The sequence below is a fragment of the Podarcis cretensis genome (genome assembly GCF_951804945.1).
Source record: "Podarcis cretensis genome assembly, chromosome: 1".
Lineage (NCBI taxonomy): Eukaryota > Metazoa > Chordata > Lepidosauria > Squamata > Lacertidae > Podarcis > Podarcis cretensis.
Genome location: NC_137170.1, coordinates 86734116 through 86748587, shown reverse-complemented (window position 1 = coordinate 86748587; position 14472 = coordinate 86734116). Strand labels below are relative to the sequence as shown.

At 45.1% G+C, this 14472-nt stretch overlaps 1 protein-coding gene across 1 annotated transcript in view; it reads left to right on the top strand.

Moving 5' to 3' along the window:
- The window catches only part of LOC307199279 (unconventional myosin-X-like), a 78084-nt gene that overhangs the window by 9711 nt on the left and 53901 nt on the right, over positions 1–14472 (top strand). The window contains exons 2-4 of the mRNA XM_079947087.1: positions 7263–7361; positions 8667–8825; positions 14162–14349. Coding sequence (XP_079803213.1) covers positions 7263–7361; positions 8667–8825; positions 14162–14349 — 446 coding nt within the window. The remainder of the gene's footprint in view (positions 1–7262; positions 7362–8666; positions 8826–14161; positions 14350–14472) is intronic.

Here is a 14472-nt window from a genome sequence, read left to right as displayed (position 1 = left end):
GCAAACCCCTCCCATTCAGTTGGTTGCATGACTACATTATTTGTACACATGTAGGGTTTATGTGCATGATGAGGGATCCCATAAAAAAGCAACCAATCAAATGCATTCAGGTGAGGGAGGGATTCCCCCCCCCATCCTATTCTCTCTCCCCATTCTCCCCAATTTATTCTATCCTGATTGGTCACGTGGATAGTGCTGTTGGTTTAAACTGGTTTGTGCTTCAAGTGGTATATACATTCTGCCTGTACTATTTGATGCCCGTAACAACTTATTCATGCATGCAGGCCACCAGCTGATGTAGAGCTAACCACACAACGAACATTCATCTGTCAACTATCCTTAAACAGACATGGTTCTATATTGACACAGTTCAGTATCCAAAGGCACCATCAACAGTTGGGAGAGCGTCTGATGGGCCAGGAGAGAGCTGTCATTTGTGTCTATGTAGATGGAAGCAAATATCTGTACATTCTCCTCATTTTCAGTGATGGAACAACTGCTTGGTGTAGTTCAGTATACGAATTAGAATAAATTATACATATTAGAATTCTACCAAAGGGCCTTTGAAAGTAGCATCAAGCACCAGGCATCTTAATACCATGCTGCTGAGTAGCCTCCACTGTCATGGTCATCAAGGAAATCTGGATCGTGGAAGGAATTTTAACCTGCCTTCCCAGACCTTTGAGTACAGTACAGTAAGCTGAATTTTCACCTCTTCTAGATTGTGGAGAGGTAATGTGGAAGAAAAGTTCAGCGGGAGTCATCAGTGTGGAGACGAGAGCTCCTTTCCAAACAGGCTACCTCTTGCAATCCACTCATCAGAATTTGTGCGTATGTAAGAAGATGGCAATGATTTTACTTTGATTTTGTTGATGCTGACCCCATGCGACATGCTGTCGCTGTAGATAACAGTGAGGAGTGCATTTGCACGTTAATTGCCGTGAGGTGACTGAATAGATGTTGCTCTGAGTTTTCTTTTTTTGAGAGAGAGAGAGCAAAGCAATTGCAGAGTTTGTGTGGAAGCAGAGTGGAATTGAATGTCAAAGGGAACCCTGAATGCCCACTCTTCAGCAAAAAACTCCCCAGTTTCTTTGCTTCAGCAAACCGTGTTGCCTTGATACACAATGGACATGCAGTGTTGCTCAGCAAGGTGCAAACACTTGGTGGATCTGGGCAGAAGGGTGACACAGGGGCTCACCCGCAGCGCTTTAAGATCCCAGTAAGCGGAATACTAAGCAATTCCCCATATTGCCATTTGTGGGAAGAGTAGATGCAGCTGCTACTACAGCTGAGGACACTTTTGAACCAGTAGATCAGGGAGCTGGAAATTAGATTAGTCTAAAGGCATTGCTTGATTCCTGTTCCCTGGGGCGGTGAGTCTCCAGCCAGATCTTGCTGCCTGTGACCTTGCCCGGATTTGCAAGCTAAGCACAGCTGAGGAGGGTGGGTGGGTCTCTGCTGCAGGGAAGACCTCCAAGAAAGGAAGGGCGGTGTCAGCTGGTTCGCCCTGACCTGCAGCCACCAATGGCGCAGCCTGAGTTTCTCATCTCCCTTGTTATTTCCTTGCTGCTTGCTGACAGGGCAGCCTCCCTTTTTTCATACCAATTGCTCTTTAAGGCAGGTATGTTGTCTCATTCTTGAAAGTGAAGAAGGTATATCATCTCATGATTTGTTGGTCTTGCAAACTGGGAATTGCTGCAGTCCCCTGCAACCCACCTTTCTCTACCATGAAAAAAATGACACTGACATAGAGAGGAGCAGGATAATTTGTACTTGGTTTCCCTGCTGTCCCATAAACCTAGTTTATGCATGGCAGTATCACATATGTAATTACAATTGGGTGTATATAATGTGAGCAGAACTAGTAGGTTCCACTTAAAAGATGTAAAGTGATAAAGTCTAGCTGGAAAATGCTGGAAAAAGAGTATCTGAGCATGTCAAGCTAACAGATGGTGCTAACTTTTTTAAAAATACAGAAAATAAAAATGAATGTGAAACTGAAGAATAAGCATGGAGGTATTGACTATTGCTCTGCCATCATCATGAATTCAGTCTCTCTTATGAATGCCAACTTAGTACCTGTTTCAGCACAAATCTTATTCCTAGGCTAAAAACAAGTAGATGTCACCCACACACAAAAAATAGTGCTGTCATTGACCATGAGTCAGTTCTAACTATTATACACTCTTGTATCCCCCTCTCTCAAAGCAACTCTAGAGAGCCATAGCAGAAGATTTTTCCATGCAATAAAACATTGCAGTGGTTATGAAATGCAGTATTCACGCAATAGAAAAGTGCCAAACAAATGGATAAAACCTGTATACTGTATTCATTACTGCTTTTCCTTCTGCAGGGTTCTAAACGTGTTTGCAAGGGTATCCCATTATTGCAAAACTGACCACCTAAGAAGTCTCCTAAGTGTTATTGCCTTGAAGCTTATATGAAATTTCTAGTTAGCCCTTACTTTTGGAGCGCTTCATCTCCTGCTGATTTGCCTCCTACCTCTGCCTCTTCCCATTTTGCAAAAGCTCATCATCCTGGCCCATTCACCAAGCTACTTCCTCTGGTCAATTCCTGATTGGTAGTTGGTGCTCTCTTGTCACACTATTAACTGTTTTGAATGGTGTGGCTGAGCCAGTTCTGAGGCGGGACAGTAGGGAGCATGTAAAGGCTGAAGACAGGCTCTGTTTGGTGTGGAGAGAGTCAACAGGTATCCAGCCTAAGAGGGAAGCCATGCTTGTTGAGGTTTAGGGGAAGACCAAGAAGGCAAGATAATGATGGTGATAATGATGATGATGATGATGATGGTGGTGGGTGTGAGATCAGGCTGTGGAAGCGCAATGCTGTTCGAGATGTATAAATGAAATTCCCCATCTACGATCCATGTGGTGTGGCCTCCCTTTCTGAAAGCCATTATTGATTCCCTCCTCTCCAAACCTTCCTTGGGGACTGATCAGATAACCTTTTTTTCTCTTGTGGGTATAGTGGATGCTCTTCCCACTGGCAGTGCTCTTACTCCTGCTTCCATTAGCTAATTTCTGTTTATATGTATCCATCACTTATTCATGATCCATTGGATCAATCAGAAGATGCATTTGTTGAAACCTGATTCAAGCCTTATGTGGAGACTGTAGGCCTCCCCCAATGCTGAGGCCAGGAGGATAGGTTAGCAATTTTGATAAAAGTCTTGTAATGTGGCCATCAAACCACAGGGCAGGAACTTGGTTCTCGGCTCTTTGTTGGCACATGCCAACTGTAGTGGTTCAAAAAACTCTTTCTCCCCAAGAGATGCAGCATAATGTCCAGGGTGTTGGACTTCTGCTACCAAATACAGCAGGACAGGGATCTGTCTCCTGCTTTAGATAGTGTACCCCCAGGTGAGTATTTCACTGTACATCTTCTACATGGGTAGACTCTGTACATAGGTGAACCAGAGTCGAGAGAAGGACCATCATTCACTTGTAAAGCACACAGAAGGTCCCACATTTAATTCTTGGTGTTTCTGGTTAAAAGAATTAAGCAGCGGATAATGGGTTCTGCCTGAGCTCTGGAGAGCCTCTGCTAGGCATGTTAGCCAAGAATGAGTGACTTCACACTGTATCCTGATTTGTATTGTTGTGACTTAACACATCTCAACAAATAAAAAAGTACAGTGCTTACCATTGAAATGTGAGACAGAAAAGCACGCAGAGAGTAGCCTTTCCCATCACCTCTCAAGTCACAGGCCAGACACCAGTTTGAAAGTGGTTGTTTTTAAAAAAATGAAAAATCCCAACATTCCCCACCCTTTTCATCTTCTGGTGTTTGAGCTTTTCAAGTACACTGTGCATCACGGGCATAAGCTGAGACATTTTTAGCTCTTGAGTCAGGATCCCATGAAACTCCGGAATTTTGCAAGACCCTAAGGTGTCTTCAGGAGAAAGGTTCCTCTGGTACATCTAGTCATGCAGCTCATCTGCAACCAAGAACAAACATGAGCTAAATCACCATGGAGAGGCATAAAGGAAGCAGGCTCCCTGCATTCATTGCCATCGCTTGCATTGTAGCATCCTGGCTCTTGACCAGCCCCCCACCCAGGCTGCCCTTCTGCTGATAACCGCAGTGGCTTTGCAATCAATCCTTCCTCTGTAGGTTTCCCATAAACTAGGCTGGCTCTTCTTGCCTCATGTTGAAATCTCTTTTGAGGTGGTGCAGAGCTAGACATGATTTGAATGTTGATATTCATCAAGCTGGATATTAAATCTCTTTTGCTAGACTTTTTTTAAAAGAGAAAAAATGCTGTAAAGATATTCATATGTAGGTCATACTCTCTTCCTATAACATTTCTGTGAAGCCACACAATTTGGTAGTGACGTGGAGTGGAAAAATGGAGGGGTTGCCTAACCTCTTCGCTGATTTGCTGCATCTGTGCTCCAAGCTGCCCTCGTGAGTTGCATTTTCTCCCGCGGGGTTGCAGAACATATTGCTCAGTGCTTTTTTTCCTTTAAAAAAAAGTTTAGGGGTACTCTCATTTTCCTACTCATATTGAAATACTGCCCCTCAATGAGGCCAAACTTAGATTCACAAAATGTTTAGGGGTATGCGTACCCTTGCGTCCCCCCCAGAAAAAAAGCACTGATATTGTTGCATTGTATTATTGCAAAGCTGTTAAAACTCATTGAATACCATTTAGAAGTAAGAATTTGCTTGTTCTGGTTTTGCACACTGGGTTTAAATCAATATTTCCTGCTACTATAACTCTAGTCATGTCTGACCTCTGAGGGAAGAGCAAAAGTCCCATCTCCGATGCGTGACCTGAGAGAGACATTTGCTGCTTTTATTAGCAGCAAGTTAGGAAACATGTTTCTGAGTGTGTATATCGAGTGGTATCTTTTGGAGGTCAGGGGAAGCCTCCAATTTGGTTTCATCCCCCCCCCCCCCTGCCCGGGTTTGGCCTTGTTTCCCATTTCTGCTCAATTTCCTCATTTCAAGAAGATGGTAAAATATGTACCATTTAAACGGAGGATCTGGAACAAGTATTTAGAGGAGACCATCTGTGTGAGGACCTTTTCACAGAACTCTTCCCTCCTAAACCTGGTCAATCCTCACCTGTCCTTGGCCAAGCAGGGTCCTGTGTTTCCTGTGGGAAGGTGTATTGAACTGGTGGTGCTCAGCTGCAAGCAGCAGCCATTTCTACAATTGTCACAGCACCTTCCCCAGTCACTGTGTGACTGTAAGAACCGTTGCTGACTACCTACACACTGCCAGTTTATGTTATCTTTTTCTCCACACAAATGTCTGCCTGAGGATCATCAAAGCTGCATGTAGGAAGATGGTGGTGAGGGAAGTATTTTTTAAATATTGCAGTTGCATCCCACCTCCTGCCAAGGAGGTAGTACAGTGGTACCTTGGGTTAAGTATTTAATTCGTTCCGGAGGTCCGTTCTTAACCTTAAACTGTTCTTAACTTGAAGCACCACTTTAGCTAATGGAGCCTCCTGCTGCCGCCGCGCCGCCGGAACACGATTTCTGTTCTCATCCTGAAGCAAAGTTCTTAACCTGAGGTATTATTTCTGGGTTAGCGGAATCTGTAACCTGAAGTGTATGTGTTACGGTAAAATCTGGGTGCGAGGCTGCTCTGCCACCCAGCTCGTCGGACTAAGTCCGCAGGTCCCTGCGGAGGAAAATGAGCTCAGCTGGAGACAAGAACAAGCTGCAGAAGATCCAAGTTTATTGCGCAACAGGTTCAAGGCGAGATTGAACAGTGAGAAAGGGGTGACATGAACTTTTGAAACTTCCCTCGATGTCCCAGAATACAGTGCAAAATACATCCCAGTTACATCATGAATACATTAAGAAGAGGTTGGGTTACACAGGATTAACATATGGAGGAGGGAGGGGGAATATGCAGAACTGGAGATATGCGCAGATAAGCACATCCTGAGTACCAGTGATGAGAAGACAATGGTCCATGTACTGGCATTGCCAGGAGGAAAGGCTTGGCAGAGTGATTTGACAGGATTAGGGTCTTGACACCTTGCTTGAGGGATTATGGAGGACAGGGGAGGTGTCATGGAGTCCTAGAGAAATTGAGCAAATTGGCACGTTGATTTTCTATGAATTTTATAGATTTTAGTCCCTTTTGACATTGCCAATTGGAAATAAATGGATATATTGTAGCGAAGAAGAAGGTGAAGAAGACATGCCACCCCCCCCTTCCGTATCAGTATGTAATCTGAGGTACCACTGTAGTGGCATTTTTAGCCTCACATGAGACCCTGTGAGGTACATTGGGAGGGAAACAATGTAGGGGCAGTTGTGTAAGAGATGTGATTGGGAGAGAGGAAGGGCTGCATCTGGGGATGCGAGAGGTCTCATTTAGGTCTCATTTAAAGCCAAATCTGCACTTTATGGAATGATACGCAAACTGAAGCACAGCTATCCTTTGAAATTCACACTTATCCAAATGTTGCTATGCAGTTTCCCAACTGAACAATGTTTACAAAAATGCAGGTATGAAGGGAATGTGTATGTGGGTAGGTTCTCCTATTCATCTTAGTTTTCACTGGTGGTGTGGGAGCTTGGTGGGCCCTGGGAAGACCTGGTATATGTAGACTGCAGCAACAGGAGGAACTTAAGCCCTGTTTATGGCATGTGTGGGCCTGTCTGCAGTGTGCCTGCAGGTGTATGATTGAAGGTGCATTGAAGGCATGTGTAATGGGTGGGGTACAGGGCCTGGCCCCCCAGTCCCCCCCATTGTGCACACTTCTTGCATTAATTGAACATGGGAGCTACACTTCCGGCCATTACAGTCAGCCAGTAAAGTCTCACACTCTACATTTTCGCAGCTTGCTACAGAAATGTAAACAAAACAAAACAAAAACCCACCACAAGACACCATGTTCCCTGTGATGGTGCAGTTGGAGCCTGTGTAGGCATTCATGTTTCCTGATTTGTCACCATTTCAGGACTTGTTGCTATCTGATGACAGAATATGTGAACAGATGCCGTGGAAAAGCTTTGTCCTAAAGGTGACACCTGGGCTATGGACAGTCCCTCTCTGGTGGCTCCTCCACACCAGTCATGGCTAACTGCTGCAGTCATTCAGAGATGCCCATGTGTGCACCAGCCCACAGGCTTCATTTCTGGAAGGGAGGCTGCTTCCGCTGATGCTTGAGGGCAATTGCAGGAAGCAACATTAAGGGTAGATATGCTCACGAGTGCACAGATAAGTGTGGTCAGGTGTAGAGCATATGGCTTGAATCCTGCTATGATTGGTTGCAGGGAACACGTGTGTGGCTGCAGGAGCAGGACCGGCTGCAGCCCTGCACAGTTGGCTCTTGTGTTGATGGATCCGTGCTCTTCACTTCAGACTATGGCGAGGTAAGTGAAATGGAAACACAGCATTTTCATGAGCCGCCAAAGGAAACCCTTCCCTTGCACATTTGGGCTAAATAAAAGTTGGTGGCTCAGGAGACTCTTTTCCCCCTCTCCTGTGGCCATAATATGCAGCACGTTTAAGGTTGCCAAGTTACAAAGAAAAAACCTTCTTTGCATTCTTCCCTAGGTGGCTTTGGCAGGTACAGTTTTCTTAAGGCTTTGTCCTCCTTTTCTTAAGGCTTGCAAATTGGTTTTTCCTTGAATTACCGCTGCTTGTTGACATTGCCACAAAGCACTTAGATGCTCCGGAGAGGCGTCTGAAAAGCCAGACAGACTGAAGGCTTTGGAAGCAGCTGTATGCAAGCAATTCACACCTCTTAGCATTTCTAAAAGTGGCTGCCTCTGAAATTGGTGATAATCCCTGTAGGGATGCGGGAGTCAGTCCACTTCCACCTCCCTTTCTCCTATAATTTCTTTGGTTTATGTAAGGAAAGGAGATTGGCATCTTTCTCAGACCCTCCCATAGCATATAAGACAAAATGACTTCATGAAGATCAGTTATTTTTATAGTGTTACTTCCAACTATTGGGGCCTGTTAACAGAGTGGCAGAAGGGTAGGGTTTCTTCCAAGCCATTAGCTATCAAACTTTCCAGGCGCAGAAAATTTGTATTCTGATTCCCCTTCTGATATAGGTAACTATCGATATAGATAATTGGTATACACCTAAAAGTGCAAAGTGTGGAAGTAAGCTCATCTGTACAAAGATGTCTCTGCTTGTAAAACACAATGAGTCACTTCAGTTCACTATTGGGTGAACTCACCCAGTGGTGAGTCCAGATGTGTTCACTGAGAGGACTCGTTCATCGAAGCCTGCTCAATGTGTATAAGTCATGTGAGATGTCATTCAGCTTAAGTTTTACTCAAGAGTAGACTTGTTGAAATGAAAGGACCAAACTTAGTCATGCCTAGTAATTTTAGTGGCACTACTCTTGAGTAAAACTTTGTTGAATACCACCCATGGTTTTAATTTATTTCTTACTGTAGAAATAAAAGTTTATAATAGATGCGAAAGGACAAGGTAAATACAGGAGGTGGGTTGACCCCTCCCATTTCCTGTTACTTACATCTCTACACCCTTACACTCCTTTTACTGTTGAGCCCACCCACTTCATAAATAAACAGGGCAAGAAACCTGCCGACCATCATTGTATTTTGTTAGAAGAGAGTCAACTGGTCAACTGCCAGGAGTTACAGCCCCCCACAGAATCCTGCACCTCTACATGTACCATCTTTTTCCTTCCCTCCAGGTGTTCTGCTACCCGTGGGCCTCTGTGCCCAGAGAGAAAGTCCTGCCGATGCATCGGTCGAGTATGGAGGGGGTGGAGGACATGTCCATGCTGGGGGACCTGCACGAGGCGGCCATTTTGCTCAATCTGCACCAGCGCTACCAGCAGGACCACATCTATGTGAGTGACCAAAGCAGACAGATTCTTTGCTAGCCCACCAACAGGCTGCCAGAGCAGAAGTGGCCTGAAAAGAAAGCTTAGTTGCACAGCTGTCCTTTACCCCATCTCACCCGATTTGGAGACCTCTTAATCATGGCTTGGACAGGAGTCTGTGTCTCCTCCTGGTTGTGCTTTGGCTGAATCAAGTTAGTATTCCTGGGTCACTCTGTACACATTTGGAACACAGCATCACTAGCGGATTTTATGTTGAGTATAAGGCACAGCTAAGGCCCTGTCTACACATTCAGGTGTGTGTGTGTGTGTGTGTGTGTGTGTGTAAGTGTAATAGACATACCATTTCAGATTGCAGGTGGGGAGTGATACACACACACACACACGCGTATATAAATATGGAAGTGCTGTTTTTAATGCTTCTCTGTAGTAAAAGGAAAAGCCTGTAAGTTGGGGGAAAGACCCACCCAAAATTAGCACACCAGAGAAAGAGTTTTTGCCCTAGCCTGTTCTGTAGGCACTAGTTTTCTACTTGCAAGGGGCATTTTTACAAAAGGGAGAATTCAAAAATGCTATCCCATCATCTGCATTCCATAGCGATATACTCTGTTTTGCCATTTTGGAAACTACCTCGTTCTCCTGAATGCCTAGTCTAGGCTTGAGTGTCCAGGAGTAGTTACTGGGTTGCTGCAGATGAGAAATGCAGTAATGTTTGCCATGCCATCAGTGGTTGGTTCTCTTTGCAAGAGGATTCTCAGCAGCTGGCATTGAAGATGCTCCAGGTGTTTCTTCCTGGAGCAGGTTTCCTAGGTTGAATGACAGACATGTGCACCAGAGGCAGTAAACATCCTCTTTCATCCCGCTTCAGGAGCTGTGTACGGGAGGCAGAGAGATGCAGGGAGTTCGGTGCCATTTATGGTGTTTGCAAGATTACCTGGGAATGCGAGAAGGGCCATGAGGCATGCTCCTCCTTCTTTCTTACCTGTGTGCAAGCCTGTTCAAATTCTGATATTGAAATGTGGATCTTAGGCTGTGTTGCATAGCAACAGTTACTAAGGCAACAGGACTGTATGCATCTTGTATTCCAGTAAATGATCAATTAAGTGACCCGATTTCTGGGAAGCATCTTCTCCATTTTGGGCGGACAAGGAAGTTGCAAAGTCTGTATTGCATGGTAATGAATCTTTGCTGTCTTGTGATGGACATGCCTTCTCTTTTTGCTCTCTTGACCCAGGTCTGTCTCCATCCTGCAACCTCTCCAGTGTTCCCTGTGCAACCAGCTCTTTACTGCCCAGACCTTTACAATCGGATCTTACCCTCTTGAACATCCCTTTGACAACTGCCTACCCTAATTTCCTCAGTTTGCTACTTCTTCCCTCCCCCATCTCTCTTTTTGCTGTAGGGAAATAGAATAATAATTAGCATTTGCATACCAGTATATGTTTAAATGATCAGAGAATATTTTGCAGACACTGTATTGGGGCCATCCTACAACTTATATGAGACACGGCACCATGGCTCCTCCTGTTCTCTGTTTATTGTAATATCTAATACAGATAGTATGTGACACAATGTCATTGCACTGTACATTCCCCCATCCCTGCCAAGCAGCGATGCAAGGTACAGGCAGCACACACACAAACACACAGTGCAATGATACCCCCACCATACGTGGTTTACATTGGATTTTTCCAAGGAGGGGAGAATGTGAAGACACTCAGAAGCAGTAGCTCAGAGTCTCTTGTAAAATCTGGTTTCAGTAATCCAGTGACAACCCTGTACATTCAGTGTTATTATCCCCATTTTGTAGATGCTGGGCTGAGAGAAGATTTAGGCAGGAGGATGTATGCCTGTGGATATTTTTTAAAAATCCCAGGAGGCGCTTAAAGATTTATTGTGAGAGACAGTAAGTCCTGACACATTTCAGACCCATAGCTCTACCTTGGGGCAAAAGAGATTATAGAAAATTTAACTGATCTTTTCTTTTAAAAAACCCAACAACAACAATAAAAAACCCTTCATTCTGCTATAATTCATTTTCCCTCAGAGATGGGTCTACTACACTCTGAAATGTGAAAGACTTACTGGTTGCCAGAGTAAACCAGAGTTTAGTGTGGCAAGTTGCAGTGAGCTTTCAGTATGTTCACTCCCCCCCCCCCTCTAGCATAGCCAGAAGGAGGGAATTAGTTTAGCTTTAGCTTCTGTTTCCAATTAGCCACAGTTTTAGTGTGTCATCTAAATCCCATGGTTAACTATGGTTTGTTGAAACAAGCCAGCTTCGTAAACTATGGTTTGAAATTGGGTTTCAAATAAAGCATATTTAAAATTAAGCACACTTTGCTAGGTTCAGATGTCATAGCAAGATGCAGTTTAATCAAGAATTTAAAGCTTCTCTTGATGGCCTCTTGTGACTGAGCCAGAGGAGGAAGAGAGGGGTGCACAAGAAGGAAACTAGCCTTGTTTCCACAATGCTAAAGTACCGTATTTTTCGCTCTATAACACGCACCTGACCATAACACGCACATCGTTTTTAGAGGAGGAAAACAAGGGAAAAAACATTCTGAACGAAACAGTGGATGTATCATTTTTGTGCTTCATGCTGTGGCCACAGACATGTGATCTGATGGTGAATTTGGGCTGACCCAATGCAAAAATCCTGAGAATCCCTGTGGATCCATGCTTTGTAACCATGTTTTTGCACCATTGCAGCCCCAGGCAACAGTGGGTGCGTGATTTTTGGGGGGCAGGCTGTAGCCATGGACATGCTATGTGCTCTGATGGTGAATTTGGGCTGACCCAATGCAAAGATCCTGAGGATCCATGTGGATCCATGTTTTGTAACCACGTTTTTGCACCATTGCATCCCCAGGCAACATTGGGTGCGTGATTTTTGGGGGGCAGGCTGTAACCATGGACATGCTATGTGATCTGATGGTGAATTTGGGATGACTGAATGCAAAGATCCTGAGGATCCATGTAGATCCATGCTTTTTAACCACGTTTTTGCACCATTGCAGCCCCAGGCAACAGTGGGTGCGTGGTTTTTGGGGGGCAGGCTGTAACCATGGACATGCTATGTGATCTGATGGTGAATTTGGGCTGACCCAATGCAAAGATCCTGAGGATCCATGTGGATCCATGCTTTTTAACCACATTTTAAGTGGGGAGGGAAGGAAAAACACAGAAGGGACAAGGAGCAGGAGAGGGGTGTGCAGAGAAGCAGATGGCTAAGAATGCAGGAGAGGGGTATAGGGAGGAAAGGAAGGCAAAAGTTTTCCCTCACCTACCCACCCAAGCCAGCCAGCTCCCGCTCTCTCTCTCTCTCTCTCTCTCTCTCCCTCCTGCATGTTTTCAGCTTTCCCCTCTGCTTGCCTGGAGGGGAGGGGCTTTCCCTGCTCTTTGTTCCATTTGAGCAAACACAGCAAGGAAACAGAGGTGGGTGGGCAGTAAGACCCTGAGGCAGAATGCCGGAAAGCAGCCACTTCCTCTTTTCATGTTTCCCTTCTAGGAGACGCGATTTGAATTTTGCCTGCTTTTTTTTGCCTCCCCTTGCACTATTTGGCTCCAGGGACCACACATTCGCTCAATAACACGCACAGACATTTCTTCTTCCTTTTTAGGAGAAAAAATCTGCGTGTTATAGAAGGAAAAATACGGTATATTTTTTGACATCAGAACCAGGCCTGCTCCTGCCGTGCTACCGAAAAACAAGACACCATATGCCTTTAGTGTTATGTCATGGTTTGCCTCCCTCAAACAAACCACAAGCCAAGAACAAACCTTGGTTACAGTTCATGGTTTATTTGGAGTGAGGCAAATCACAAGCGTGGATTTGGATGTAACATTGGCTTAGCTCTGAGCAGCATTGCAGCAGGAGGAGATGAAGTAGATTTTCTCATTGTGCTCCAGCGTGGTTGCTTGTTCAGTGAACCAGGTCGAGTGACTTAAAGAGTACTGAGCAGTCCCCACCACCACCATGAAACATAACCACCAGCTCCCCAGCTTGCTTGCTTTTTTCAAGAAGAGTACATCTCTAGCATCTTGTAGAACCTGACACATGAGGCAACATGTACAGGCACCGTTCTTGTTTTCTGAGAAACTATCCTGCTTCCCCCTTTCAGTGTTTTTCTTTGTCCACCCCACTCCCAGAAACATCCCGGCCTACTCCCATTCAGCCAAGCCTACACAGTGGTGTCCTGCTTCTTCTAAGCATGGCCAAGGAGTAATACAGGGAAAGAAAGGAACGGGAGAGAGGCCAGGCAAGGATGATTCCCTGCCCAATCCTTACAGAGATGCGGCTTCCCCTCAGCCCAAGGCCATGACTTGTCAAGAAACCCTAAGTATCCCATAGAGGCTTCTTTGCCACTTGAGCACGATAGTACTGTCCATCTAATGTCCCATCTCCAGTTGTGGTCATCTCTACCTCTGAGGAAGGATTTGGAGGGGGGGCAATAAATAGGAGGGAACATTCTTGCTCCACCCTGGGTAGGCTCCAGTGAAACTTCAGGTACATCATTTAGTATCCCTGAAATGTACTTAGCTCAATTAAAAAAAACCTAATAAAAAAAATCTTCATCGCTGAAGGTCCCCTAGGGAGATTCTTCCCAAATATGAATTCTTCTCACCATTAGAATGCATCCTGCATTTTGTTGAATGGGCAGCTTATATAATAGTTTCTTCTTGTTCTCAGTAATGTCCTGTACCCTGAATTAGCATATCTCCCTCTACATTAATAGCTACCTCCCTCCAATTATTTTTAGAGAGCTGTAATGTACCCTCTTAGCTTCCCTTTTTTTCTTTTCTTTTTTCGGCTGGGCTGAAGAAGTTCAGTCCTTTTAAACCTTCTTTCAAGACCTGGCCTCCACTTAAAACCATTGATTTCTGTCCTGAGAATGATGGATCCTTTCCACCCTCAGGTATATAATAGCCTTTGATGTTCCTTATCCTCTCCAGAAGGATATCAGTGAGCCCAAAGTAGGTCTGAGGGGCAAACTGCGATAGGTGGGAGATTTGTGATTGTTGATCTTACAAGATCTGTGCTTGCGTCTCTTTTTGGAAGGCCTCTGGCTGGCCTGAACACAAACAGAACTATCTGTAATAATATGGCGATATTTGCAAGAAGGTGACTGAAACAAATCACCCTGTATGGAGCTTATTAGCATTTGAGCACTGTCAGATTTTATGGGATCAAAGTGCCCGGAGGGAGGTAGAATATTGCCCTCTTGTGGCAAACGGTGAGTGGCGGCTCTTACAGAAGCGCATGTGTACAAATGTATGGAGTTGGTCCCCAGCAGCTCACTAAAACCGCTTGTTTATTTTGCTGTTCTTTCCGCTTTCTCCTCCAGACAAACATCGGCTCCATCTTGGTCTCTGTGAATCCCTACAAGCCCATCGCTGGATTGTATGATGCTGATGCCATGGACCTATACCGCCAGCACTGTCTGGGTGAGCTGCCACCCCACATCTTTGCCACAGCCAGCGAGTGCTACAGCTGCTTGTGGAGGCGCCATGACAGCCAATGCGTCCTCATCAGGTGAGGGAGACACTTTGGATCAGGAGGGCAGACGAATCAAAGCACCCCCCCCATAGCATATAGTTAAACAATGGAGGATGTAGCGATGGCCGCCATCTTTAAAAGGGATCGGGCAGATTCACA